At 40.3% G+C, this 26,912-nt stretch overlaps 1 protein-coding gene across 1 annotated transcript in view; it reads right to left on the bottom strand.

Annotated features, from left to right (window-relative positions):
• Positions 1-1,179: 1,179 nt before the first annotated feature.
• The window catches only part of LOC127216130 (histone-lysine N-methyltransferase EZH2-like), a 41,768-nt gene continuing 16,035 nt past the window's right edge, over positions 1,180-26,912 (bottom strand). The window contains 18 exon segments of the mRNA XM_051176678.1: positions 1,180-1,508; positions 2,572-2,656; positions 2,818-2,898; positions 3,953-4,034; positions 5,016-5,111; positions 9,284-9,462; positions 10,410-10,535; positions 10,967-11,007; positions 12,068-12,162; positions 12,569-12,738; positions 13,503-13,563; positions 13,565-13,744; positions 15,162-15,253; positions 17,327-17,490; positions 18,044-18,146; positions 19,654-19,791; positions 20,567-20,687; positions 23,872-23,988. Of these exon segments, the coding sequence (XP_051032635.1) occupies positions 1,448-1,508; positions 2,572-2,656; positions 2,818-2,898; positions 3,953-4,034; positions 5,016-5,111; positions 9,284-9,462; positions 10,410-10,535; positions 10,967-11,007; positions 12,068-12,162; positions 12,569-12,738; positions 13,503-13,563; positions 13,565-13,744; positions 15,162-15,253; positions 17,327-17,490; positions 18,044-18,146; positions 19,654-19,791; positions 20,567-20,687; positions 23,872-23,988 (1,992 nt within the window). The 3' untranslated portion in view covers positions 1,180-1,447.

The following is a 26,912-nucleotide window of genomic DNA, read 5'->3' as shown; positions in this document are numbered from 1 at the left end:
GCTCAGCCACTTGTGTGTAAGAACTGAGCAGCTCTGATTTCAGGTCCCTCATAGCTTCCCCAAGGAGGCCAGGTTGCAAGGCTATCATCCTCCTCAGATCCAGTCTCTCTCTCTCCCCCCTCTCACATGCGCGTGTGCACACACACACACACACCCTCGGGCCTCCAGGGACATGAACCTTTGTCACCAATCTCCATTTCCTGGCCAATGCGGGTGAGGGATTCTTCTGCCAGTCTTGGTACTGTCACTCCTATTCATTCTGCTCATACTAAGGGTGCCTTAGGGTTCTTAAGCAGAAATACTTAGCCACCTTCACTGAGCCATTCCTATGATTAATTTTAAGCGAGTAGCTCAGAATAGCCTGCCACTGTTCATTTTGGGGGTGAAAGTCACAGTTGTTGTTATCATAGTCTTGCATATGTTAGGTTAGCTCTACCACTGAGCCATGTCGGTATCCTTAGCCCTTCTCTTTGAGATAGTGTATCATTGGGCATCCCAGGCTGGCCTCAGACTGCCTCTGCCTCCCTAGTGCTGGGAATTACAGGCATGCTCCAACTCTCCATGCCTTTTGGTATGTCTACTTTTAAGCAGTCTTACTAAGACTGTGTATAAACCAGACACCCCACCACCTCCCCTCTGAAGGGCCACAGAGCTCCACAGACACAACACGATGTGAAAACTCCCCTTCTAATTTGCAAATGGAATAATGCTTACAGCTTGCTTGTCCTTCTTACAGTTCATTTTTATGTCTTGAGACAAACATGTTGTAAAAAACACCATGGGCTGGGTTTGGGTATCCCCAATTCCCAACCTTCCTGACTTAGCTCTTCAAGTATTGGGATAAATCACTATGCTTACGTGCCCACAATAACTGTGCCTAATAAAGTATAGAATTTAAGCTGTATAAGTTCTTAGAAATAACCTAGTACAATCACAATCATTTTACAAATGGACAGCAGATTTGGAGGTTGAACAGCATTCCCTAGGGCACAAGGTGATTCACTTTCCCTGATGATGCCCAGAACTCACTCAAGACTGAAAGGCAGTGGAAACACTGTATCCAGGCGAACACTATGCCAGTACATTTATTAGTTATTGAATATTCATAGACAACTGGAAAACCAAAGCTGTGTAGTCTTTCTAGAATCAGTTGATGACGCTCTATGACAAGTGACTCAACAACAAGTTCAAGTATTCTTTATTCAAAGTTGAAAAATGTACCATACTGCATTATTGCAAAAATTCACTGGTACAAAACATTTTGCAGCTGGTGAGAAGGCAATAAAAAGTTGATTTTTTTTAAAACTCATTACTATAAATTACTGTTACAGTACTTTGCAAATTCAGAATTTCAAACTGCATTTTCTTTTTCTAAATTGCCCACAGTACTCAAGGTTCCTGAAGCTAAGGCAGCTGTTTCAGAGAGGAGGGGAAGAGGTAGTCGATGTCAAGGGATTTCCATTTCTCTTTCGATGCCCACATACTTCAGGGCATCAGCCTGGCTGTATCTGAAACAACATAAGCAAGAAATGACTTCTGTCCAATATCAGGGAAACTAAGCCTGTTGATGTAGAGGATTATGTCACTACAACATAGACCACATTACACGGCTGTCACTCATCACCTACTCGTTGAGAGGTGCTGTGCCAGAGGCATTCCCCAAGCCCTCCCTGCACCTCTGCCACACTCTGAGGCAATTACACATTGCCGTGTCTGGGTCTAACATCGAGAAAGCAAAATCATGACTTGGAATAGCTAGTTCCAAAAAGCAACCCCCCATTGTGCCAAGACGGGCACTTGAGGGTCCCACCACTAAGGAAGCTGGACACCTTTGCCTCTAACCCTGGTGCACTTAGCGCACGCATCAGGCAAAGCCACTTGTCGTGACCTCCCAACCAGGACCCTATTCCAATCCCCAGGTGTCACTTAATTCTCTCCAGTTATACAGCACAATGTACTAGAACTAAGCACACACAGGCCCACATTTCAGCAACTTAAGTTTCTGGGTGGGGTGGATATTCAGTTACAAGAGTTCCCTAACTAGAAACCCTTAGCTGACCATTTAAATAACTGTCCCGTCATGTCTGCCCCTTGGGCAGGGGCAGCTCCACACTGTCAGCGGTTGTGACTAGCTTCCCCAGAAACATCCACAGTGACCACAGAGTAACGATAACAAAACAATGAAGACATAAATGTGCTGCCAGTAAAGATATTCAAACCACCAATGAGAAAGGGTGCTGTGGAACACAGATGTGAAGTGAGACATAAGACCCAGGGGTGGCAGCCAGTTATCAACAGCATCGTATTAAATGCAACTTCCTGCGTGGGGTTTGTTTTTTTGTTTGTTTGTTTTTTCTTTTCCAAATAAGCATTATATAATTAACACATGGCAACCTATATCGAAGGAGCATTTAACTCTCTACTGGTGTCCACCACAAACAGACTAGCCAGTTGAAAGAATGCCCTCTCCAATGACAGCAGATCTGGCAAAGAACTGAACAGCCTTTGACCCCAGCTCACAGTACAGGAAGGGAAAGCCTGCAGGTTATACTAAAAGTTTATTTTACCAACCTGTAATCAAAAAACAGCTCTTCACCAGTCTGGATGGCTCTCTTAGCAAAGATGCCTATCCTGTGGTCACCGTTAACCATCATAACTGGAAGAAGAAATACGGGGCTGGTGAGCATGAAGACAGGCCACGCAGGTTGACTGACTTCACACAGGCAGGTGCCCCAGAGGTACTGAAGTCTGCTATCACTTGGCTGGTAAAAAAGGGAATTTGTGCATCAAATTGGAAATCCCAACCTAAAAGCCTACCTTTTGCATAGCAGTTTGGATTTACTGAATGATTAGCAAAACGAATTTTGTTGCCCTTGCGGGTTGCGTCCACCACAAAATCTAAAAAGAAAAAAACAGTCCAGTGACTAATTGCAATCATGAACCAAAGTTATTAGGATTTTAGAAATAGGTCTTCAGGATTTGCCTTCAAAAGCAAATAAAACATTTAATATAAAATGACATTTGGAAAAAAAAATGCTATTCTAGATTAAAATGAACCCCTGGTAGTTAAATATGGCTCTCAAATGCCAAGACTTCTCAATTATATATTGCTGAACAAAACAGCCCTTAAAAAAAAATGTAGTCCTGGGGCTGGAGAGATGGCTCAACGTTTAAGAGCACTGACTACTCTTCCACAGAACCCTGGGTTCAATTCCTAGCACCCACATGGCAGCTCACAACTGTCTGTAACTCCCGTTCCAAGAGATCCAATGCCCTCTATACAGGCATTCATGCAGGCAAAACACCAATGTACATAAAATAAAAAAAAAAAATTATATATATATATATATATATATGTAATATATATATGTAATCCTGGCGAACTTTTCTGAACATCAAGAAGTGGGCATATTAACATTTAAGATTAGAATATTTGCAGAACATTTTCATTTAAAAAACAAAACAAAACTGTTCTAGTGGTCCAGCTGTAAGTTTCTCTGAATATCTGTACTGAGCACAAAATTGTCACCAATCCAGGCTGCAGCACCTGCTGTTTTCCTCACAGCCTGTGGACAACATCCTGGGCCACAAGGTACTTTCCACACGCTGCCTGTGCTCCCAGATCAGGGACAGTGACTGGTGGGGTGCTGAACAGCCCCCCAATCTCACGGAACATGAGGCAAGCCACAGCACCACAGCACTGGGGACACAATGTCCCCTCTCAACCAGAGTCTGGGACTTGCTGTTTCCTGCATGTAGCCTTCTACTCAACAGGGACATCCCCTCTCCTCACATCTCTGAGCCTAGGCCTGCTGATAAGAATCCCGGGAGCTGTTCCTATAGACAGGTGCCTCATCCCCGAATCGTGCTGACTTCCAACCTGAAAAGTTCGGCCAGCAATCAGATCCCAAACCAACTCCAAGGAGCTGAGTGCCCCCAGCTCAGAACATACCATTGTTCAAGTTGAACAGGAAGCTGCACATGTATTTGTCATACACTTTCCCTCTTCTGTCTGCTTCATCCTGAGAAATGATCTAAAAGGAGTAAAAGGAAGGCACAGGAGGAAATTGCTTTAAAGTGGGTAGTCACACCTGTCAGGACATTTAAGAGCCAATGAAGCTGGGTGTTGGTGGCACACCTTTAGTCCCAACACTTAGGAGGCAGAGGCAGGCAGACCTCTGTGAATTTGAGGCCAGCCTGGTGTACAGAATGAGATCCAGGACAGGCTCCAAAACAGCACAGAGAAACCCTGTCTAGAAAAACAACAAGAAGGGGAAAAAAAAAAAAAAAAAAAGACCCAATGAACAGAATTTTGGTCCCTCTTGAGAATATCAAGGGGTCATAATAGCCAAATTCTCTTCTCTGGTGTACAACAGCAAAGAATTTTTAAATTTTAGTATATTTTATCTATTAATTTATGGGGAGAAGTGCTTGTACACTCATGCCCCAGTATGTTTGAAGGTCAAAAGACAACTTGTAGGAGTCATTATTCTCCTCCTACCGTGTGTGTCCCAGGGACTAAACTTGGCAGCCTGCACCCTTTACCCCCAAAACTGTCACATTTTTTAAGAAAATTCCAAATCTCTGAGAGATTTCTATGTCCTAAGTAATATGCCTAGAGGAAGTGCCAACATCATTTTTCTGCTGAGTAAATGAAAATGCAAACTGTGATTTCCTGAAGCTGTCTTAAGACCCTCCCCAGGCCTACAACTTAAAAAAAGTCCAAGTTAATAATGCTGTTATTTCTGGGTCCCCATGAGCTCGTCTGCCAATTAAGTAGAACCAATTCTACATAGGAAAACTCTTGTTCCCGAACACCTTATCTCCGGGTAATAAAAGCCAAACATGACTAGAACAAAAGCAATCTAGCTAGTTACTACACAAAACAATCTACAAATACAAAAATCTCCAGGCTAAACGGTATTTAGTTTTAATTCATTCTAACTTAGACTTGTCCAAAACAATGTAAGCTGCTACCACACACAGGACCACTGGATTTCAAGAGTGTGCCTTACCTCTCCACAGTACTCTGAGATGAATTCATTTTTCTGTACAGGGTCTTTGATAAAGATCCCCCAGCCTGCCACATCGGATGGCGCCAGCAGTAAGTGCTAGAGAATAAGCACAATCGCATAATGAGCGCACAGCAAAAGCAAAAGACTAGCAGGGCTGCAGCATCTTTGAGACCAAGTTACCACGGTTAAACCTCAGACCCATCCCAGGGAAATCACTCAATTCCCAAGTGGATTTGACAGGTATGAAAGTTGCCTAGTTCCTAAACAAAATTCAGGATAAATATCCTCTTACAGGAAAAACAAAAGCAAGCCTCTGGTGTCATGGGTACTGCAGAAAGGGAGGTGTGTGAGATCTTACTTCTGCTCAGTTCTCCACTAACTTACTTTCAACCAAACATAATCCGAAGGGTTCATGTGGAATGATCACATAGAGGTGAGTAAATTGTGAGGGCTCTGAACTGATCCCCTGACAGACTTAAATCTGGTAGCATTTCTGGGAGGGGGCACAGAATGGGTGCATTCTGGTTATGTGTATCTTGTTCCTGGCCCTTCCTGGGTCCCTCTGACTCCTGAGTGCCATGGATTGAGCTCCTGTGCCTACCTCATGATGCTCGGCCTCACTATGCACAGGCCAGAAGCAACAAAGGCAAGGGACCGTGTGCTGAACCCTTACCAGACAAAACCTACCTGTTGTTTTTCTCAGGCATTCTGTCCATGGCAAAACTGAGAAACACAACATTTTCTTTTTGTTATTTATCTACTTAGTGTTATACACACAGTGCATGCATGTGTGTGCACATTTATGTTCCCGTATGTGTACACGTGTGCAGGTCAAGAGCACCTTCTGGTAATTCTATCTATCTACTGCTCTCCAGCTTACTTCTTTAGAGGCCGGATCTCTCTCACTGAGCTTGGAGCTATTTCAGTTAAACCCCAGGCCCACCAGCTCTGGGGTTTAGTGCATATCTATGCCTGGTTTATAATGTGGGTGCTAGGGATATGACCTTATGTACCCCTGTCTGCAGGAAGCTCCTTACCCATGGTGTCACTATGTGACCCAGGCTGCCCTTGGATATGGGTATGCCAGCACAGGTGGTTGATGAAACAAATTTAAGGTAAATACTCCACCATTCTCCTGGACCTTTCCCCTCTATTTCCCATGTGTATTCTGTTGCATGTGCAAGCCCTCACCACATCCTGCTTCTTTACTGGTGCTTATTCTTCTGGAGATCCTGCCATTTCCTCCACAGAAGCTTTGTTCTAGCAATTCCTCATGATAACACAGAGAATTACCATGAAGAATATCATGATTCATCCATCCCACAGACAAGGCCAAGATGACCACTGTTTTTTGTTTTTGTCACAAGGTTTCTCAGTGTAGTTTCTAGCTGTCCTAGAACTCTCTCTGTGTAGCTCAGAGATTCATTCATCTGCCTCTACCTCCCGAGTGCACCATCACCACCCGACGGACATGATTGATAACTTTTCATCATGGCCCTTTAGCATGTTTCACTCAGAGCCTTCTTGTGACCTGTAAAAGGATCCCCAGATCATCCAAACATATGTCTTCCTATTCTGACCCACCTGTGTCAGGTGAATTTCCCAATATTAGCTAACTAGGGGAAATAACCAAGTGAGCCCAGTAGTAAAAGCTGTATATAGATAGTCTTCTATTCTAAGAGTTAGAATGTCACAAGGGGAACACGGCAGCAGGCGGGTTACTGCCCACTCTGTGCACAAGCTGAGGGTAGGCAGGGCATATCTACCCTTCAATGGCAAATAGGGGGCCAGGACACAAAGTGAGAGATGGTCTGTTCTGAACAACCGCCAGGGGAAACTGAGATGACAACATTATGATCTGATGACCTAAATGGATATGCAGCTACCTAAAGTAAAATGATCCAAAACACAGCTGATCCAGATCATATCTTCCATGAACAGTGTTGGCTCACAGACCCAAGCAAGAAAAACAAAGCTAAGAGAAGCCGAGTGGCAGGACTTCAAAGAAGATCCCTAAGCGTGGGGCATCAAGGGCTGGAGAGATGGCTCAGAGGTTAAGAGCACTGCCTGCTCCTGCAAAGGACCCGGGTTCAGTTCCCATACAGTGGCTCACAAAGGGATCCAACACCCTCTTCTGGTGTACATCTATGCATGTGTACATATAAATATATCTTTAAAAACAAAAATAATAGGGTGCTATTAACCATGTGACAGCTCATGGGATGTACCTGTGCCACACAAGGCAGGGGAGAGGCCCAGTGGGGTACCAGGGTTTGTTTCTTGCTCCATTTGTAGGTCTTTCTTCTTCCATCCACCCCCTCCCTTTTGTTTTTAATTCATGGCATGCTAAGGTGCAGGTATGGTGGACACCTTAAGGAGTCAGTTCCCTGCTTCCACCATATGTGAGTACTGGGTTTTACCCATAGAGCCATCTCATCAGACAGCAAGTCTTGTGAATCTGGGTTTCCTTACCTGTAATGTGGGGAAGTGCCTGCTACATATATGAAACAGCTAATAATATCACCTACTGTGACCAAAAGAACCAATAAAGAAAGCTATTGACTCTTCCTGGTATAAGCAATCAGTCACGCTTCTTTTGCTTGGTATTTACTACCTGGCTACTCATTTAAAATCACCTATGTGCAATTCTCAGGCTTCAAACACATAAGTGCTGGGTGGGTCACTTTCAAGGCTTTAAGGGTGTTTGTGCAATGAGACAGTCTTATGATGCAGTCCACGTTCCTGCCTCAGTCTCTAGAGTGCTTTGTGCAATGAGGCAGTCTTGTGATACAGTCCACGTGTATACTCCTGCTTCAGTCTCTAGAGTGCTGGTATTGCAAGCATGCACCACACGCCTGGCTATTTCCAACACTAAAGACCAAGGACAAAGTCTACAGGAAAGTCCATCTTTTCCTATGTGCATTAAGAATCCTTAACAAACAAACAAAAACATGATGAGCATGAACCTGTACACTGACAGAAGTCACCATCTTCTGAAGAGATGGATACAATGCCTTTGTGTCAACAAAACAAGAATGAATGAACTGTTAAAAGTATGAGGTAATAATTCCTATTTCAGTTCTGACAGCACACCTCAGAATTTCGGTTTACTGTGGGAAACCTTTATTGTGCATTAGCTCTGAGGTGGCCAGCTGTGTCAAGATGAAGCTGGTTATCTGCTCTCCAGCCACCAGCTGAACTAGATGATGAAAACAAACTGTACATTCTATGAAAAGTTCATGGCCACAGATGTAGCTGCTGATGCTCTCAGTGAACAGTGGAAGAGTTATGTGGTCTGAATAAGGGGTGGGAACAAGAGGTTTTCCCATGAAGCAAGGTATCATGACCCATGGTCGAGTGTGTGCCCGTTGTTGAGTTGAAGCATTCTTGTTACAGAACAAGAGAAAGTGGAAAGAGGAAGTTCAAGTCTGTCTGTCGATGCCAATCTGACTCTTCTCAACTTGGTTATTTGTTAAAAGGAGAGAAGGATACTCCTGGACTGCCAGATACTATGTCTCAGTGGTAAGAGCCCAAAAGAGCTAGTAGGATCTGAAAGCTTTCCAATCTCTCCAAAGAATATGATGCCCACAAATATACTGCCAGAAAGCCCTTAAACAACAAAGGTAAGAAGTCCAGGACCAAAGCAGCCAGAATTCAGTATCTTTTTGCTCTACATGTTCTGCAACACAAACACCAACATATTGCTGTGAAGAAACATTACACTAAGAAAAACAAAGAGGAAGCTGCAGAACAGGCTAAATTTCTGGTCATGAGAATGAAGTCAGATGATAATTCCAAGAACAAATTGTCAAGAGATGTAGGCTCTGATGAGAGCTTCCACTTATAAGTCAGAGTCCAGTCAAAAGTTAAGTCTTTAAGAGTAACAAATAAGTGATATGACCTTAAATGTGGATGGGGATAGGATGACGCCTGCATTATCAAAACACTGACCATTTCTCTTTCATCAACTGCAGCTTTAAGGGCCACTCTTATTTCTGTTGTTCCCAGATAAAATCCCCCAGACTATCAGTAAATAGCCATTTTTCCAAAGGATGTGGACAAACTTCCATTGTGAGTAGAGTACTGATGTAGCATGCAAAGCCCTGGGTTCAATCCACACTACCATCTACAATCAGGCATGGGAGCATATTCATAGGTCCAGCACTCAGGAGGTAGAGGCAGGAAGGTCAGGGTCTCAGTGAATTCTCACACACGGTGAGTCTGGACAGTGCAGGTGACAGGAGCTTCCAGCTAGGACTGCTACTCACCTTTTTAGAGCCGCGCTGTATACTGCAGTTCTTGCAGGACACATTTTTACTGTCCCAGTGGTCAGCAGCCCCACATGTAAGGCAGAGGTCAGGGTCACACTCTCGGACAGCCAGGTAACATGGGCACTGCTTGGTGTTGCACTGTGCTTTGCACCGGCATCCAGGAAAGCGGTTTTGACCTTCAGGGATAAAGTTTATCACCATCACCATCATATACAATCCTTTATCGGGATGTAGCCAATGTCCTGCTGAGCACAGGAATGACTCATTTCAACCCTCACAACCTCTCCCTCACTATTCCATTGTAGAGGCCAGGAAACAGCAGACATGAAGCTGCTAGGACTGAGAAAGATCACTGCTGGGCTTTTGTTGTCCATTTCATAGTTGCTAAATGGCGTATGAATAAGTTCTACGGTGAATTAAATAAGCAAAGACAGGCCTTGGACCGGATGGTATTCATGGCCCTTGGCCATTCCAATAAGCCAGCAGTTCTCAACCTGTGGGTCGAAACCCGTCTGGCAAACTTTTATCTCCAAAAATACTTACATTATAGTTTATAACAGTACCAGAATTACAGTTATGAAGTAGCAATGAAAATAATTTTATGGCTGGGGGGGGGGGGGGGGTTACCACAACATGAAGAACTTTATTAAAAGGCTGTAGCATTAGGAAGGCTGAGAACCACTGTAATAAACCATATTTCTAATCCATCCCCTGGTATCCAAACTCTGTGTACAGCTTCGTTAAGTGACTCTAAAAACCTACTAGCCCTACACTACTTTTCTTGTCTCTAACTTACTCCTTTGGTGCCCACAAAAGGCTTGGGCATCCTTGTCCTTACAGTCTATGCCACTTTACTGTAATTCAAATGACCAAAGAAAAACAGACAAATCCAATCCATTGCTACAACTCTGGCTAACTTGTGAGGACACACACACTCACATTACCCAAGAGGCTGACTAGAATTAGCACGTCTCAATGGATACTTGTAGACTAAGCTTTCCTACAGCAAGCAGTAAGAGAACACTCCCAGTCCTCATGTCTTCATTTAAAATCACCATTTTCAGTTGCTGACCAAAGGCCTATTCAATTCTCATGCAATTGCACCAAAGCAACAAATACTTACACTCTGAACTACATTGACAAAACTTTTCACAAAAATTTTGTGCTATCACACAAGGGCACGAACTGTCACAAGGCTGTCGTGGATGGTCACAGGGTTGATAGTTGTAAACATGGTTAGAGGAGCCGTCTGAGTAAAGATAACAGCACGCAGCCAATGAATCCAGGGAGATGGGAAATAATCATCACAATTAATAAGACATTCTTCCCCACTACCTCTGGAACATCCTTTACTGGCTGCCTTTACTGAAATACACACACTCCTGTGGGGGAAAAAAAAATCACCTCCCGCCCCCAAGTGCTTGAAAACCTGGTCTCACATGTCAGCCCCACCCTGCCAAAGTGCCAGTTCACTGCCTCTCACTAACTCACTGCATCCAACTCATTTTCACTTTCTGAACAGCAGTAACTGGAGAGCAACAGACACATTTCATTTAAACTGATTTGCTAAGTAGAAGTCAATTAAATCAGAATAACCAACACTTCAATCCAGTTTCTATTCTAAAACAAAGACAAAAGTAGTTTTAGGCTAATAATGAGGTTAAATGGGGAGATGCTGACCCTTTTTCAGTTGTATCTTTCTGCAGTGTGCAGCCCACAACCTGCAAAAAAAGAAAAACAAACTTCTGTGTGAAGGTGCAAAAACAACCAGTTACAAATCCAACTGAGACCCGTTTAAGTGGACTTGTCTATGCAATTAAGGTAGCAGTGCTGAGAAACCACGATGAACCTTACACTACCATTCTCTGTTGGCCGGTCAGTTCAAACCAACCTGGGAACCTGCTCACTCAAGTTGCTGTGCCTTGCCCAGGAGCTTGGCATGAAAGTACTTGTCCACATGCCTGGTTAAGACTAAGGATGCCTTGTTCATAACCTACCGATTTACTGATACTTTCTATATAATTTCAGGCATCATTAACCACCCAGTTGAACTGAATGGTAAGAAATTTTTAACCAAAACTTCAGAAGCACCTGCTAAGGCTTAAATTCCTGTTTCCATGGGAAAAATTGTTTAAAGTTTTAAATGATTTACAATAGCAATGCAGTACACACAATATGAGCCTATACAGAATCTAACTGCTTCCTTACCTACTCAACACTGTTTCATTTAAAAAAACAAAAAAAAAAACAAAACAAAAAAAAAAAACAAAAACAAAAACCAATGGGTTGGGGAGGGATCCAGCCATGATTTCTCTGGCTCTAGATTTGCAAAAAGTATTCTGTACACTTATTCACTGAAAGTTTTTGTGAGAAGTAATATCCACAAACTTGGATGAGGCTCACTCTAAATATCAGAATGTAATGCCAACCTCAGAAAATCCAGGCTCCTAGAATAAAATACACTTTTAAACGCTGGCCCAGAGAGCACTGTAGGAACACATGTTAAAACATTCCACACCAAATGGCTAAAAGAACTGTTTATGTAGTCTGTACTGAAATATGTTTTTCTCAACCAAAATCCATTGTGGCAACCAAAATTTTTATGACATAATATGCCAAATATACTAAAGTGACTGCATAAAAAAGTAACAGCAACCATCAGGGAGAAATGACATTTCTATAGGTCTATGTTTGACGGCAGTTTAAAACCATTTTTATAATTATTCAAGTGAAAATCGACTTCTGCTCTTGGGAGGAGCACCAGCTCCTCAGCAGACTTACCGGTGTTTTCTTTTCTTCTTTCTCGGAGGAGTGTCAACATCCTCAGTGGGGACAGGCGCTATGACACTGGACTCTTTGACTCTGAACTCATACACCTAAGTGAGAAGCAGAGGCAGAGTAACGTGCATAGCCACGCCATGCTTTTGCACACTGGAAAAATGATTGTCTCTCTCGGTGGCAATGCCAGGTACACAGAGTATAGGGCAAGACACAGAGTAGAAATCACAGCTGTCTCATCACATTGGGAACATAGCTAAATTTAGAATCTGGCCAAATTTCAATTCTATCTATTTAAATATACCGCATCTAAACTGAAATCTAAACTGGGGAAAGGGGAAATTCAGAAACAGCTAAAGAATACTACTGAATTAATTTTCTTAAAGGGAGGGAGAGAAAGAACTCTTTTCAGAAGATGAATAGAATGAAATTAGGATGCTCCAAGTTTGGACAATGGGTGCCTGTTATCGCTGCATTTGAATCTCTTTGAATACATATGCTTACCTGTCTACATGTTTTGGTCCCAATTAGCCTAGCAATGGCACAGAAGTTATCGTAGTAAGTACCGATGAGGACTCTAAACATTGAGGCTTCAGCACCACTCCACTCCACGTTCTCAGGAGGTTCAATGTTTGGCTTCATCTTTATTGGTGTTTGACACCGAGAATTTGCTTCTACAAAACCAAACGTTAGCACTAGTCAAGAAGTGATGTCTGGGGAAATGACTCTGTGTCTAAAAACTCCTATCATGCAAGAACAAAGACCAGAGTTCAAATCTTTCCAACCATGTAAAAGTCAGACATACAGCATAAACATGTTATCCCAGCACTCGTACAAGGAAATGAGAGACAGACGGGAGAATCTCCAGCAATTCACAGGTCAGCTAGCCCAGTGTACACAGCTTTAAAAAAAGTGAAAGACCTTATCTCAAATAGGATGGACAGGGAGGATCCTCCAAGAGGTTATTTTCTGCCATCTGCCAGAACACCATGGCGTAGCATGCGCATGCGCACGCACACACACACACACACACACACACACACAAACTAACTAACTAAACTAAGCAGCAATACTTGTTTTCTTCTTCAAGAAAGTTTGTACGGGGAGACGGTACAACAGCAAGAACAAATTGGCTCAGACCTTCCAGTAACCCAGACAGACACAGATGGCAGGTGGGACAGTGGGAAGGAAGAAAGCAGGAACCATGCAGCTATGCGCCACTGAGAGAGAGAACTCTCTGATCTTAGACGGCTATGTGAACAGGAGAGCACACTGTTCTTGCAGCGAGGACCTGGGTTTGGTTCCCAACACGCATGTCAGGCGGCACACAGCCACCTTTAACTCCAGCCTTCTGTACCTACATGCATTAGATGATCTTAACTCTCATAAAGTTCAACGTACAAAGCCATAGCAAAGCCAGCTGTCAGATGTGTCTTACCAGAGGAGCTGGAAGTTTCGTCTTTCTTCTCCTCTTCTTCTTTATCATTGTTTTCTCCCCCCAGTTTCAGTCCCTGCTTCCCTGTCACTGTCTGTGTCCTTTGACTCCAGCACACTGATGGTGGGGGTGCTGGGTCGGCTACTGTTGTTGGGAAGCCTCCCTCTTCTGCGGCCCCCTGGACGTTTGGGTGGTGTTTTTATCCGCTCGGCAGTGAGGGCAGCAGCAAACTCCTTAGCTCCCTCCTGCAAAATGAAAAATGGAAGAATCAGGATAAAGTTCTAAACCTTATTTTTGTGGAATAGAATAAGAAGACATTGCATAACACAAGTTGGTCAAGAATCAATTGTGGTATCCATTTGTATAACATTTGTGTATCAATACACCCAACTATTTTTTGTCTGCTTTTGATAGAAACATAAAATGATGCTAAATCAGGCAAGACAATTCTACAAGATGAATTTGTAAGATATGTTAAATTAAAACATAGTAAGTTAAAATATACAAGTATTTTGCATAATAAAGTTATTTTCTCTACATATACATTACACTTAAAAGAGAATCTCTATCAAAAAACTCACTAAAGTGTTTCAAGTCAGACTTCCTATTTCAAAGCTTAAAATAATACATACCTCCTTAAAGGTACTATTTAAAGTATACAAGGACACAGAACATATACATGCATGACTTAGTCACTTCTGGTCTTACTATTAAAACATCCAATATTTTTTTTTCCTGTGAAGGATGCAAAGCCACAGGAAGACATAAAAGAACTTTTAGGAACAAGAAAAGGGTTACATTTTTGCATTCTGAAGTATCACAATCCAATCTCAGAAAGTATAAAACAATGGTAAGAACATGGTTTGTAAAAGAGACCACAGAAACATTTTAGATGAGCCAATAAAGTTCTGCCTTATAAAGAATATAAAACAGTGCTCAAGAATTCTTTTTTATTTATTTTTTTTTTTTTACATTTTAGTGGAAATAGAAGGGAAAAGTTTGAAAGGAGCCAACAGTTTTATACTTCACTCTACAAAAACCAAATTGCTTAAAAATAGGATACCTTCTGTAGGTGCCATTCATTGAATCTTCTGTCCAAAATCCAACAGGCAATATATACCCACTTAGTTCCTAGGTAGGAGTGGCTTGGTTCAAAGAGGGGAAATGGTAAAAAAATAAGATAGTACCCGTAAAAAACAACTTTCCTACCTCATATTTTCCTAATCCCTTACTCCTAATCTCTATCACTTTAAAAAAAAAAAAAAAAAAAAAAGAAAGAAAGAAAGAAATCCTGTGGGATCTATGGTGTAGCTCAAACTACAAGTGGCCTAAAACATTCACAGAAGGGATACGTCCATGTGAAAGGATTAGGAACGTCAACATCTGCACACAATTACTGAGTTTCTGGTGTCTAAGTGGGCTATGCATGCCTCACACTCTCATAAACGTTGTAGAGAGTCCTTGATCCTAAAGAGAGAACCAGTGCTGAGGAAGCATGACATCACTGACTACGCTGCAATGCGCAGCTATGGCAGAAGTGAGCGTGAGGACCCTGCCTGCCGTACGGCCATTAAGTGTGGACCCAGACAGGGTTAGGGCTGCTTCACCACCTCCACCAGCGTTCTTAAGAGCCCTCCAGAGAAACCAAACACTGAATCTCACCAGATGCTGGTAACACTGTGGTCCACAAGGCTTGTTGTCCAGAGCTGTTTCTGTGTTCTTTCGCTTATATGTATTGGGTGTTGCGTGGAAGGCTGTAAATTAAACACAAAGTATCTGAATATGGCTATAAAAAGTTTACTTATAAAAGTTTCACTTCCCTAGATCCACTGGAAAATCCACTAATACCTTTCAAGTTTGTAGTTTATTTTATACAACTTCCCTCCATCTATCACAGGGTATTTTCCACTCTTTCTTCAACTTTCAAGACAGTTAAAAACATGGTAAACTCTGGAATAATTCATAATTCTTATTTTCCCCTTGCAAGTACAATTGATGGGCATAAAGTATGCATATAAACATGGTGGACGCTAGGGAAGGAAAGAGCCTAATACTATTATTTTGCCAAATGGGAAAGTATTAAATCAACTCTTAATAACATCATTATAACCATAAGTTAATGCATTTCTTAACCATCACCAGAGAAGCTTCTATTTGCAGTATATGTGATTAACAAAGAGACCCACAACTAGTCAAGATGCAGGGAATAAGAGACCGGAGAATGTTGAAGCCTACATGGGACATCTCCATCACACCCCTGCTCCAAGGCCCAGGGATAGTTGAGGAAAAGAGCATAGACTTAGTTTAGAGACAGAGGCAGTAGATGACTTGAAAGTGTTATTAGTTTGGTTTCTGAAATGTAACTTTACTTCAAGTTTACTGAAGATAGATAACACTGACAAGTCCAAATAAGGTATTCACTCACTGTCTGATAGATAGAAAGAAATTAAGACAACTTACAAGCTACTGAACTACCAAAGCATAACTTCAGATGAGGAACGCCATCAACACAAGGAGATGGAGCTAGAAGTCTTGAAATCTATTTCAAGTATTTCTAATTTAAACTACTACAATCTACCCCCACTTCTCTCCCCCCCCCCACATACACACACACACAAAATTTCCTATTTCCAGGCCAAAATACATATTACAAGAAATTGTAAGTAGAAAGGAGCAACAAATATAAACAGATGGAACAAAAATTTTAAAACAGGTAGTAAGAAAGATGTAGCTGTAAGTATCATCACTGGCCAAGAATGTTGGCACACACTCTTAGCACTCAGGAGTCAGAGGCAGGCAGATCTCTGTAAGTTCAAAGCCAGCCTGGTCTACATAGTGAAACCTTGTCTCAAAACAACAACAAAAAGCATGGACAGGTACTCAAAAGAGCAAAGTAGTATGGGGCAGCTTAGTATAGGAGAAAGCAACTTCACAGTCAGCTATGATCATGCAATATAAACACAATGAAATACAACAGAAAAATCTATCTATATTAACTAGAGAAAGTGTTAATAAAGTGCAAGCATTTTCAAACTGTGTGCTTAAAACTAATTGATCCTTTTATACTCAAACATAGGGATGTGCTATATACCCAGTAGGGGCAAGGCCCGGGTTCAATTCCTAGTACTACAGAAGACAAACAAGCCCACACGTCAGCCTGGAGAGAATTCCAACTCAGGAGGCTGAGGCAGAAGGCTCAGGATAATCAGCAGTTCAAGGCCTGCCTCAGCTATATACCAAGCATGAGACCCTGTCTCAAAAAGACACAAAACAAATTCTAGTTAACTAGAAATTTTACTAAGAAATTTCACTCCCTAGAAATGTCATGGGCAAAAAGTAAGTTTTCATACAGACACTGAGAATAGTTTATACTTTGCTTGTATTGAAATGCAAGTACTTATAAAGCAATTACTCAAAGGATCAAAAATAAATAAATACTTTACCACTAGGCCAATTTGCTTATATAAATGCCCTTTCAGCCAATTTGTTACTGAACAAAATTTGTTCAGAAATATCGGCAATATTTCTCTGAGCTATGAGTTCCTTCACAGTAATAATTTCATTATAAAATAGACTTATAAAGAGTCACTGACCCGTACTCCAGGTTAATGGGAAGCAATAACGAATTAAATGTGTACAAAAGATGTCAGAGGACTCCTCAAACAAGGTAAAAGTAATAGTACAGGGATGTAACATATTTCTCAATCTTTACTACAAGACTGACTGATACACTCTAGTTTTAATAATTGACAACACTTTTCAAGATGCTTTAATACATAGTTCAACAGCAAAGATAGAAAATGAAAACGTACAATAATTACACTTACGATGTAGGAAGCAGTCATACTTAAAACATCGCCGACAGAAAAGGGTATGAAATGAATGTAAGCTTTGCTCCCTCTGGACAGATTTAGCATTTGGTCCATCTATGTTTGGGGTGCACTCAGGAGGCAGAGCACCCGGGAGCTGCTGCTCAGTGAGTTCTTTATATCTGACATCAAATAAACACAAAACATGTAAATAAAGCAGAAAGAAAAATCACTTTTTTAAAAAAATAAAGTTTTTAAGAGGCTTCCGTGGATTTGATTTTTTTTTTATGTTTACCTTACCTAAAACACAACAACAACAACAAAAATCTAACCCATGGAAATATTTACTTTCAGAAAGAAATAAGCTTATCAATACAATTCAGGTACATCACAGAAGAGGTTATTAAATTAGTTTGAATTAAATATAAAAATCTCTAATAGTGACCAGAAAAGGTTTACTACAATAGACTAATGTAAATTGTAAGTGGGTCTACCATGTGCATAAATACTCGTATGTATACTTATTCTATATGCAATAAACATTTTATAACACATATACAAGAATGGGGGTGTGGGGTGTGTGAGAGAGGGAGAAGATTGTGCTTGAAGTACCATGTGAGGTGTAAACTATGGAATGGCTCATCAGACACAGTAATTCAATTTAGAAAAAAACAAGATGATGAATTATATGTAAGACTGTCCCATATTGGAAAAACAACAAAAAAACATTCTTACTTTTCTTTTAGTTCTTCTGCTGTTCCCTTATCTGGAAACATTGAGGAAATAGCTTCAAAAATTTTATCAGCAGGAAACTTCCGAGGTGGGCAAGTTTCTTTATCTAAATAGTGAAGTGTGATAAGGGAGATGAAAGAAACAAGTTTCAATCTCATTTTTCTCTTCATCACAGTACCTCAACAAAGCTGATTTCCTAAGACACTGTCAACTTTGCTTCGCTTTTGGGTGGCTGGGGAATAACTAAGCAGACCAGGTTGATATCAAACTTTTGATGATTATTATGCAGTGTGTGAAGGTCAGAGGACAACTTTTGTGAGTTAGTGCAGTGTTCATCCACAGTGGAATTCAGCAATCAAACTCAAGTCACCAAGATTCGCTCAGCAAGCACTCTTACTCAGTGCCAGCCCACTTTCCTATTCTACTGTCTTTGGCTAGGACTAGCGTGGGCTTTTTGTTTTGCTTTGTTGGGGAGGTTTGCCTAGTGTAGTCTAAGATGGCGTAACACTCACTACGTAGCTGAGGGTGACCTTGAACTTCTGATTCTCCTGCCTTCACTCTCAAGTGCTGAGAGTACAGGCATGTGCCAAACAAACCCTGTATCATTTACTTCTAATGGAAAGCCTGTGGAACATCTGAAGGACAAACATAAAATCCAAACATGAGATGTTTTAAGAGCAGTGAAAAACAGAATCCCCAGATTTTGATTATTTGCAACTAATAGCTTTGTGTCAGTGGTGATCACTAATCCACTTTCAGATCTGCCAGTAACTTGGCAGAACTTAGTGATCATCCAGTTGACCCCTAAGGTGTGTTTTTGTTATAAAGAATACATGCTTTTTGATAGTGCAATTCTCCCCCTAAATTCTACTAATCTGCCTTAACACTAGGCTTTTTGAGTAGAGGACAGCACTTATGGGCTCTGCCATAGGATGGACTGGTTTCTAATATTCCTTAACAAGTGCAGATGCAATAACAGCACAGCTCCTGAGTCAGACCTAGGTCGTCACCTTGGGGCCCAGGGCTCTCCGTCTTCCCAGTATTGCAATTTTCAGTAAGTTCTTTAGCATCTAAATTCATTTCCAATATATAATGGTTCTGATAGCAACACATACACTGTAGAGCTGTAGAAGGATACGTGAGCTGGTGTATAGGAAGTTAGCATACAAAGTACATAATATTTGACATTACCATAAAGATGTTATGATAATTGATCAGCAAAGCCCAAAAAGAATTATGTTCCTTTGCCAGGCAAAAGAAACAAAGAAGCTCCAGTGGAGAGAATGAAATGCCATGCATGGAGAATATATTCAAGTATGCTACTACGACATATAACATTTAACAAAAGGAGGGGAAAATTACATTCTACCAATACACAGAGTGTTTTTCATATTTAAGTATATGGCTGTATATATGCCACAGTGCACAGGAATGTGAACATAAGAGGGCAACTTAGGAGAGCCCGTTCTTTTCTTCCATTGTTAAGTCCCAGGGATCAAACTCAATTCAGTCAGACTTGATGGTAAGCACCTTTAACCACTGAGCCAACCACTAGCTCCACACTCTTTCAAAGAATGACGTAGGCCATACAGAAAGACTAGTATTGCACATACCATCTTGACTGTCCTCTACATCTTCCTGTTTTTCTTCTCTTTCATCAGGGTCATCTCCATCATCATCGTCGTCATCATTATATTGACCAAGAGCATTTACCAGCTCCACAAAAATTTCATCATTTATAAATCCACATTCTAAAAGTCAGTCAGAAACAGGGGAAAGTGTAATGACAAAAGCTTATGTTTGTGTTTCCTAATCTGGAAGAATAGCCAGGGCCTATCAGCACAGAACAGTAACTAACCTGAGGGGCAGATATGGTCAGTCAAGATCATTTCACAGCCAGCAAAGAAAACAGCAATTACCTTTTAGTATCTGTTGTTCTCTCGGGAATCACCCCCTCCCCAGATGGTCCAGGACCCTTTACTCTCCTAAACTTATAAAACCCGTGGCTTTAGCCTCCTCCCAATCTGTGCTACCGACTGGCCACTTCAAACCTTGCTTCCCACTATCATAGGACCACATCACCCTGCTCTCAGATACCAGAGCCTCCTATACACAGAAACCTGAGTCCAGGATTCTGATGACTCAACTTCAGGCACTAAGGTGGCCCTGAGGAAAGATGTTTTCGAGCAGGGAGGCTTTCTGAAACGCATATCCCATAAATAGAACTTCAAACCTAGTTGATTTTACTATTAAAGTTTACCAAATACACACACTCCGTTCCTATAAAATTTCCATGTTGTTGCTGATGGTTACTTACTGATGGTAACAAGTGGCAAGCAAGTAAGACCCTCTAATGGAAAAACTAAAAAAAAAAAAAACATCAAAAATGTACTCTGGCTAGTCCTTTGTAGTAAAGCACAAAAATTAATTTTATTACAAAAAAGGTTTTTTACAAACCCTATGCTTCAGAAACCAAGTATCTTGAGTCTTTAGCAAAGCCCTCAAGAGAATATACATATAACTCACCTCTGTCTCCATGTACTTTTCCATCATAATTTTTTATTAGTTCTTCAATGAAAGTGCCATCCTGATCTAGAACTTCATCCCCCATATAAGGAATATTATGTAAAACAGTTTCATCTTCCACCTCAAAGTTAGAAAAAAAAAAAAAAAAAAAAAAAAGATGTATTCTAATTATTGAATTTTTTTTTTTTTTTTAACTCATGTGGAGGCCAGAGAGATAGCTCAGCAGGTAAAGACACTTGCTGCCAAGCCTGACAACCAGATTTCACTCCCCGAGACTCATGTGATGGAAAGAGAACTAACGCCCCACAAGCTGTCCTCTGACCTCCACACATGTGCCATACTACACAAATAGAGGTACATATATATGTATACATACATTTTTAAGCTCTCAATGTGAGAAGTACTACAAGTATAGCTCATTAAATGGGAGACACTATTTCAGCATGCAAAAGACCGAGCTCAATTCCCAGTACCACATAAAAAAGTCAATGAGATAACAAAAAACAGTATTTTCCATGACCACTTGTCTTACCTAGGTCTCTAGAGCAAACTCTTACCTACTGCAACTATATTTAATCTCATATGCAGTCCTCCCTTAAGAACCTCTAAGAAAGGAAAGTGCTGCAGGTTACATGAGACGTTCCTATTGTAGATACTGAAATGGGAGGCATCTGCTATCGGACTGATGAATGTGATTTATCAAAATAAACAAATAATCACCAAACGAGTTACTGACTTCCTTTGGTGATCTAGGAAGTAAGATAGTCGATACAATAAGATTCTCAGGACCCTGTGGTGGTCTGAATGAGAGCTGTCATTTTCAACACCTGCTCCCCAATTGGCAGTGATGATTAGATGAAGGAGGTGCAGCTCTGCTTGAAGAAACAGGTCAGTGGGTCTCATTCCAACTCTAGTTCTTTCTCTCCCCCCACCTCTGTCTCTGCTTTGTGATTCAGTTGAGGATGTGACCTCTCAGTTTCTTACTCCACCCACCACATCTCTGGCTGCCGTAGTAGATTCTCATCCCTCTGGAAATATGAGCCCAAATAAACTCTTTCTTCTATAAGTTGCCTGGGTCTTGGCGATTTATCACAGCAACAAAGGCATATGAAACAGAGTATGAATGGTCCTGTTAAAGTTTATACCAAAGAGATTTATGCTTGTAAAATCTATTGCAAGTCATACATCAAAGTAAATTATGCTAGTAAACAAAATGGGTAAGTCAACATCAAAGTGTAATAGACAGTTGGGAACGTAATGCAACGTAAAGGAAGACTAGAATACTTGAGAACACAAAGGACAAAAGAAGGCAACAACCATAGAAGGAAGAGAAGTTTCAAAAAAACAAAACCGGCAGCAACTATACAAGACTGGATGGTTCTGAAGCATGTATAAAGAAACTACGTTATAGCAGACCTGTACAAGCCCTTAAACAAGGTATTGATTAAGTTTTGAGTTTTAGAAAATTAACTATGAAAAACAGGATGGACTAGCTAAGACTCAACGGAGAACACAGAATGTTTCAGGCATTAAAATGTTATAAGCCTAGGACCAGACTATGACAACGACAAAGAGGAAAGAACATACTGGAAAAGACCATGAGATACATAGGTGACCATCAGACAACTAAGAAACAGAAATATGTTTTTTTTTTTTTTCTCAAATGATCACTAAATAATAAATTTTGAGTTTATCAGAAGTGTAGATAAAGGAAATGAAAATTGAGACAAAAGCAAGATCTGAGGTACAAAAGGAAATGTACAGCTTAATGTATTTTTGTTCAGGTTCAAGCACATCTTCACTCTCTCTCAGGTCCAAGCATATATCTGCAAACTCTCTCTCATGCCCAAGCATGTCTGTGCATCCTCAGGCCCAAATGTACCTTCACACTCTCTCAGGTCCAACCATATCTGCACTCATCTCGAGTTTCATTTAATTTTGCACGTACAACTACCATGTAAACTAAGAGAGCCCCTTTCTTTGAAAGTAAGCAAAATTAAATATTTGTCTATTCTGTCTTCCTAGTGGTAGCCATCTAAGCCTTAACACTAAAATATATACTAGCCATAACAGCCATCTAATTTGCCTTGGTCACTGACCAGCAAAGTCCCAAAATGATGTAAACTACCCTCAAAACATTAAACATTAGTTTCTTTCACAATTCCAATCTGAAAACATGAAGTCTCATTTAGGGTATCAACATGATTCTCAAATGCAGTATTTTTTAGTAAAGCTTTAAATGCAAACATGTATTCACTTTCACAGGATTAACTGAAATTTACCTTTAACTGCCACTGGCAGAGTGTAAAAAAAAAGCATTACTATTTAGAAATGTCTGCTATTTAAAAAAAACAGACAAAAAACTTCTAGCAAGCAATTTTGTACAGCAATTCTCTAACTTCATCAAGAAATTATCTCAACACTTTATATATACATCACTTCAGAAACAAGCATGCATGCATACATGCACGCGTGCGCGCACGCACACACACACACACACACACACACACACACACACACACACACACCACACACCAAAAACACCATAGCTTTATTCAAGTGTGTATGTGCGTTCATGTGGGAACAAGTTAGTATGGAGGCCAACAGCCAACTTTTTGTGTACTGTTCCCCAGGAGCCATCCACTTTAAGTTATTTTGAAGTTTGGACTATAGATTACAGATTAGGCTTGGCTGACTGGCCAGCCAAGGAGCCTCTCTCCACCTTACCACTATTGGCATTACAAGTCAAGCCTACATCGCCATGCCTGACGTTCTCACACGTGTGAGGAACCATCTCCCAAACTCCAAAGTACATATTTTATTGAACAATACAAGTCAAGAATACACTCTTCAATTTCTTTTGTTCTCCCTTTCTTCGTCCCATTTCCATAAAGAAATGCATATCATCATTTTAGTACCAAAGCTTGGACCCCTGTTCTGTGCTACCTTGCTAACCTCAAACTAACATAAAGGCTTGCCACACTATCTTAACTTTTTCTTAAAACTGTTTGATGACAAACTCTCAGTTAACAAAATGAAAAGTGAGGCTGAGGCACAGAACACTATACTTTTAAAGAATAAGAACTATCAATTTCATCTTTTAATGTTTACTTCTACTTTTCTTATGGAGAATGCAAGAAAAGAACTTTAAACCGTTTTCAACTGTTAATTTTTTAAAATCACTCCAATTGATATCATTTTGATAGCTTTTAAAATTATTTTATCTTTATCACCATAAAAAATATTTACCATGTTTCTTATTTAAATACATTGTCAAACAAATAAGAGCTACATTACTTACATACCATAAAATTCTGCTGCAAAGGAGACCAAGAATACATTATGGGCACCGATGCGACTGCATTCAGGGTCTTCAATGGGATGACTTGTGCCGGAAAATCCAAGTCACTGGTCACTGAGCACTAAAATAGAACATAAACAAATAAAATTTCCTCTTAAAAAATAGAAAGAGCAACCTTAAGCTATGGCCATCATACTGTGAACAGATGATGAATTCTTAAGTAACTTTGAATGGATTTTTTTTTTTTTTTTAATCTAAGATGGAAAGGCTCATAAAACCCAAAAAGGATCCTCTTTTCTCTAAGGGTGAAAAAAAAAAAAAAACAACTACAGATTTTGCAAGTTTTAAATCCCTCCAGTTTTTCTCATACTTACCATTACCAGTTAGAATAAAAAACAATATTCGTATTAGCCTCAGAAATCTGATCTGCTGCTGCAAACTTTCTAAAACTTGAGCTTATATTTAATTCTGACCACCTAACCATACAGAATAGAGTATAATATGTATACCAATTGTGCATTTAAATCATAAGATTAAGAATGTTACTTTGACCTTTTTATTTTTTGAGACTGTCTTGTTATCACACTCAATCTGTAGACCAGACTGGCCTTGAACTCACAAAGATCCACCTGCCTCTGCCTCCTGGAATTCTGGGATTAAAAGCATGTGCAACTAGACCCAGGCACATTAACATTTCCTTTTTCATTTGCATATTGTATCTTGTTGTGTTTGGTTTTTGAGATAGTCACATGATACAGACAAGTCTGTCCTCAAATTCACACTCCATGGCAGACATCACTATGTGTGTCTAATCTTTTATCTCACCTTTTTTAAAAATGTCAACTTTATATATTATATTATCAAATGATGCATTAAGAGTAAGAGATTTCAGTTTCAATTTTAAAAATGTATTCTAATCAAGTCTCTAATCTCTAACTGTTCATATGTAAGGCACTACATAAGCACAGGAAATGCCTTACCATAGATCTTACTACAATACTCTAAGACCCATTTTGCAATGAGAAAACTAAGGTAAAGAAAGGACAAATAGTTTGCCCAAGATTATGCACAGATAAATAGTGGTCACACTGCACTGACCCACTACAAACTGCCAAGATACTTCACCTGTATAATGCTCACACTTTCTGGTCCCTTGAAATGCCATTTTACATCATCTACAATGCTAATGACTTAATGTTAGATTTCTGAGGCAATGTAAACAGACAGAATCTGACCTCCAGAAGACAGAACTGTGTATATTAATGCACAGTGGGGGACAATCTCTCCCAAGAGGAAAAAACTGAGGGGTCTACCAGGTGAAGCATAAGGGGCCTGAGTGAGGAAACTGTTGTAGTCAAAGTGTCTCCTTCCTGAAACTGTTTGCCCAAGGCAAGACAGACTATCTAACTGTAATCTCATAGGAATCGTGCTTCAGAATTGAGGCATTCTATCAGATTTCATAGCATACTATTTCTCCTGTATCATAGAAGAAAAGAACTCCCAATTAAACTGTGATATAATACTTTCTTATCACATTGACTTTAATAAATATGTTGGTTAAAACTGCTAAAACTTTTGCAACTTTAATTCTAAAAATACAATAAAAGTCTGTGTTCTAATAACCACATTACTTGCTATCCTGGAGAGGAGTAAAATTTTCTAAGAGTTCTCTTCTCAAATGTCAAGTCTCCAAGGCCATCGCAAAAACATCCTACATGTGTATTGATGGTCTATAACTAATAAAAATAGAATAGAAGGAAACTATGTCAGTCTCTCTCTCTCTCTCTCTCTCTCTCACACACACACACACACACACACACACACACACACACACACACACACAGTCTATGTTTTATACAGTGTGTTTCCAAGTCCGCAAGACTAGGACTGGATGAGGTGAGCACGCTCACACACAGGCCACATGAGCCCTCACCACTACAGGTGCTGGGATACTCTGACCATCAAATGCTGACTGACAGTGATGTCTACTAATGTGCTTTCCAAATATGCAAAGGTAAAAATAACAATACCAAAAGCTCAAAGTCAAGCAAATAAGGTATGAATGCGTGTTACTATTCTCTTTCCTGCTAACTGGCTTCATATACAGATCCTCAACCCGCCATTTGCTAACCCAAAAACAATGGGAACTAACATTTACTGAATACATACTATGTGCCAGCCACCATGCTAAGTAACTGTGTATATATGATCATAAAAGTTTCCATTATGACTTTATGATAAAACTTTACCATCACAATCCATAAATGAGACTAGGAGCCAGTCTCAGAAAGTAAATTTAGAAGGCAGGATTAAAAGAACTTCTTAATTTACCATGCTCTAGTTATTTCTTTCAGAAGTTCACAAGGAAAACTCACAATAGCAGCCTACAGTGTCCGCTGCACAGAACAGACACCCAACAAGGTCACAGCGGCAGCTCCCCATCCACTCTTCTCTTACTCTACTCCTACCTAGCACAGCTTCCTTCCCTTCACCCTAAATAGGTAGTTAACTTTGGAAATGGTCATAATTATTCAATAAAGCATCACATATGATCCAGTAATCCTAAATATAAAAAAATTTTACATCTTAAAAAAGTTATTGACTTTTGTTTTATATTTTGGCGGTGATAAACTAATTGTGAGGTTCTACACTCCCTTTAAAACACAGACAGGTTAGCCCTCCAGATCTGACTTACCTGTTTTAGCATGTGATTCCAGGGTCACACATAAAGTTAGACAGTTAAATGTTCTTTTCAACCACTAGATGGGGGACGATGGCTTTGCAGAAAACTCTCTGGATATACTAAATGAAAGCTGAGTTGACCATAAACAGAACTTATAGAAGCATGGAAAACAGAAAGGCATGGGCTGAAGCATGAATTACACCTCCAGTCCTATACCTCTGCCACATCCCAGGCACCCATCACTTCAATTCAGAGTCATCCACAAGTCATCAAGGGATGAAACACAAACTCTGTAAGGGTAAAAGCACCTGAGGGAAAAGGTATGATTTTCCCTCTCTACCTCAAAATAATACTCAGCACAG

This window comes from Phodopus roborovskii, unplaced genomic scaffold (assembly GCF_943737965.1).
Source record: "Phodopus roborovskii unplaced genomic scaffold, PHOROB, whole genome shotgun sequence".
In the NCBI taxonomy this organism is placed as follows: Eukaryota; Metazoa; Chordata; class Mammalia; order Rodentia; family Cricetidae; genus Phodopus; species Phodopus roborovskii.
The sequence above is the reverse complement of the archived record's forward strand: the minus strand, read 5'-3'. Positions and strand labels throughout refer to the sequence as shown.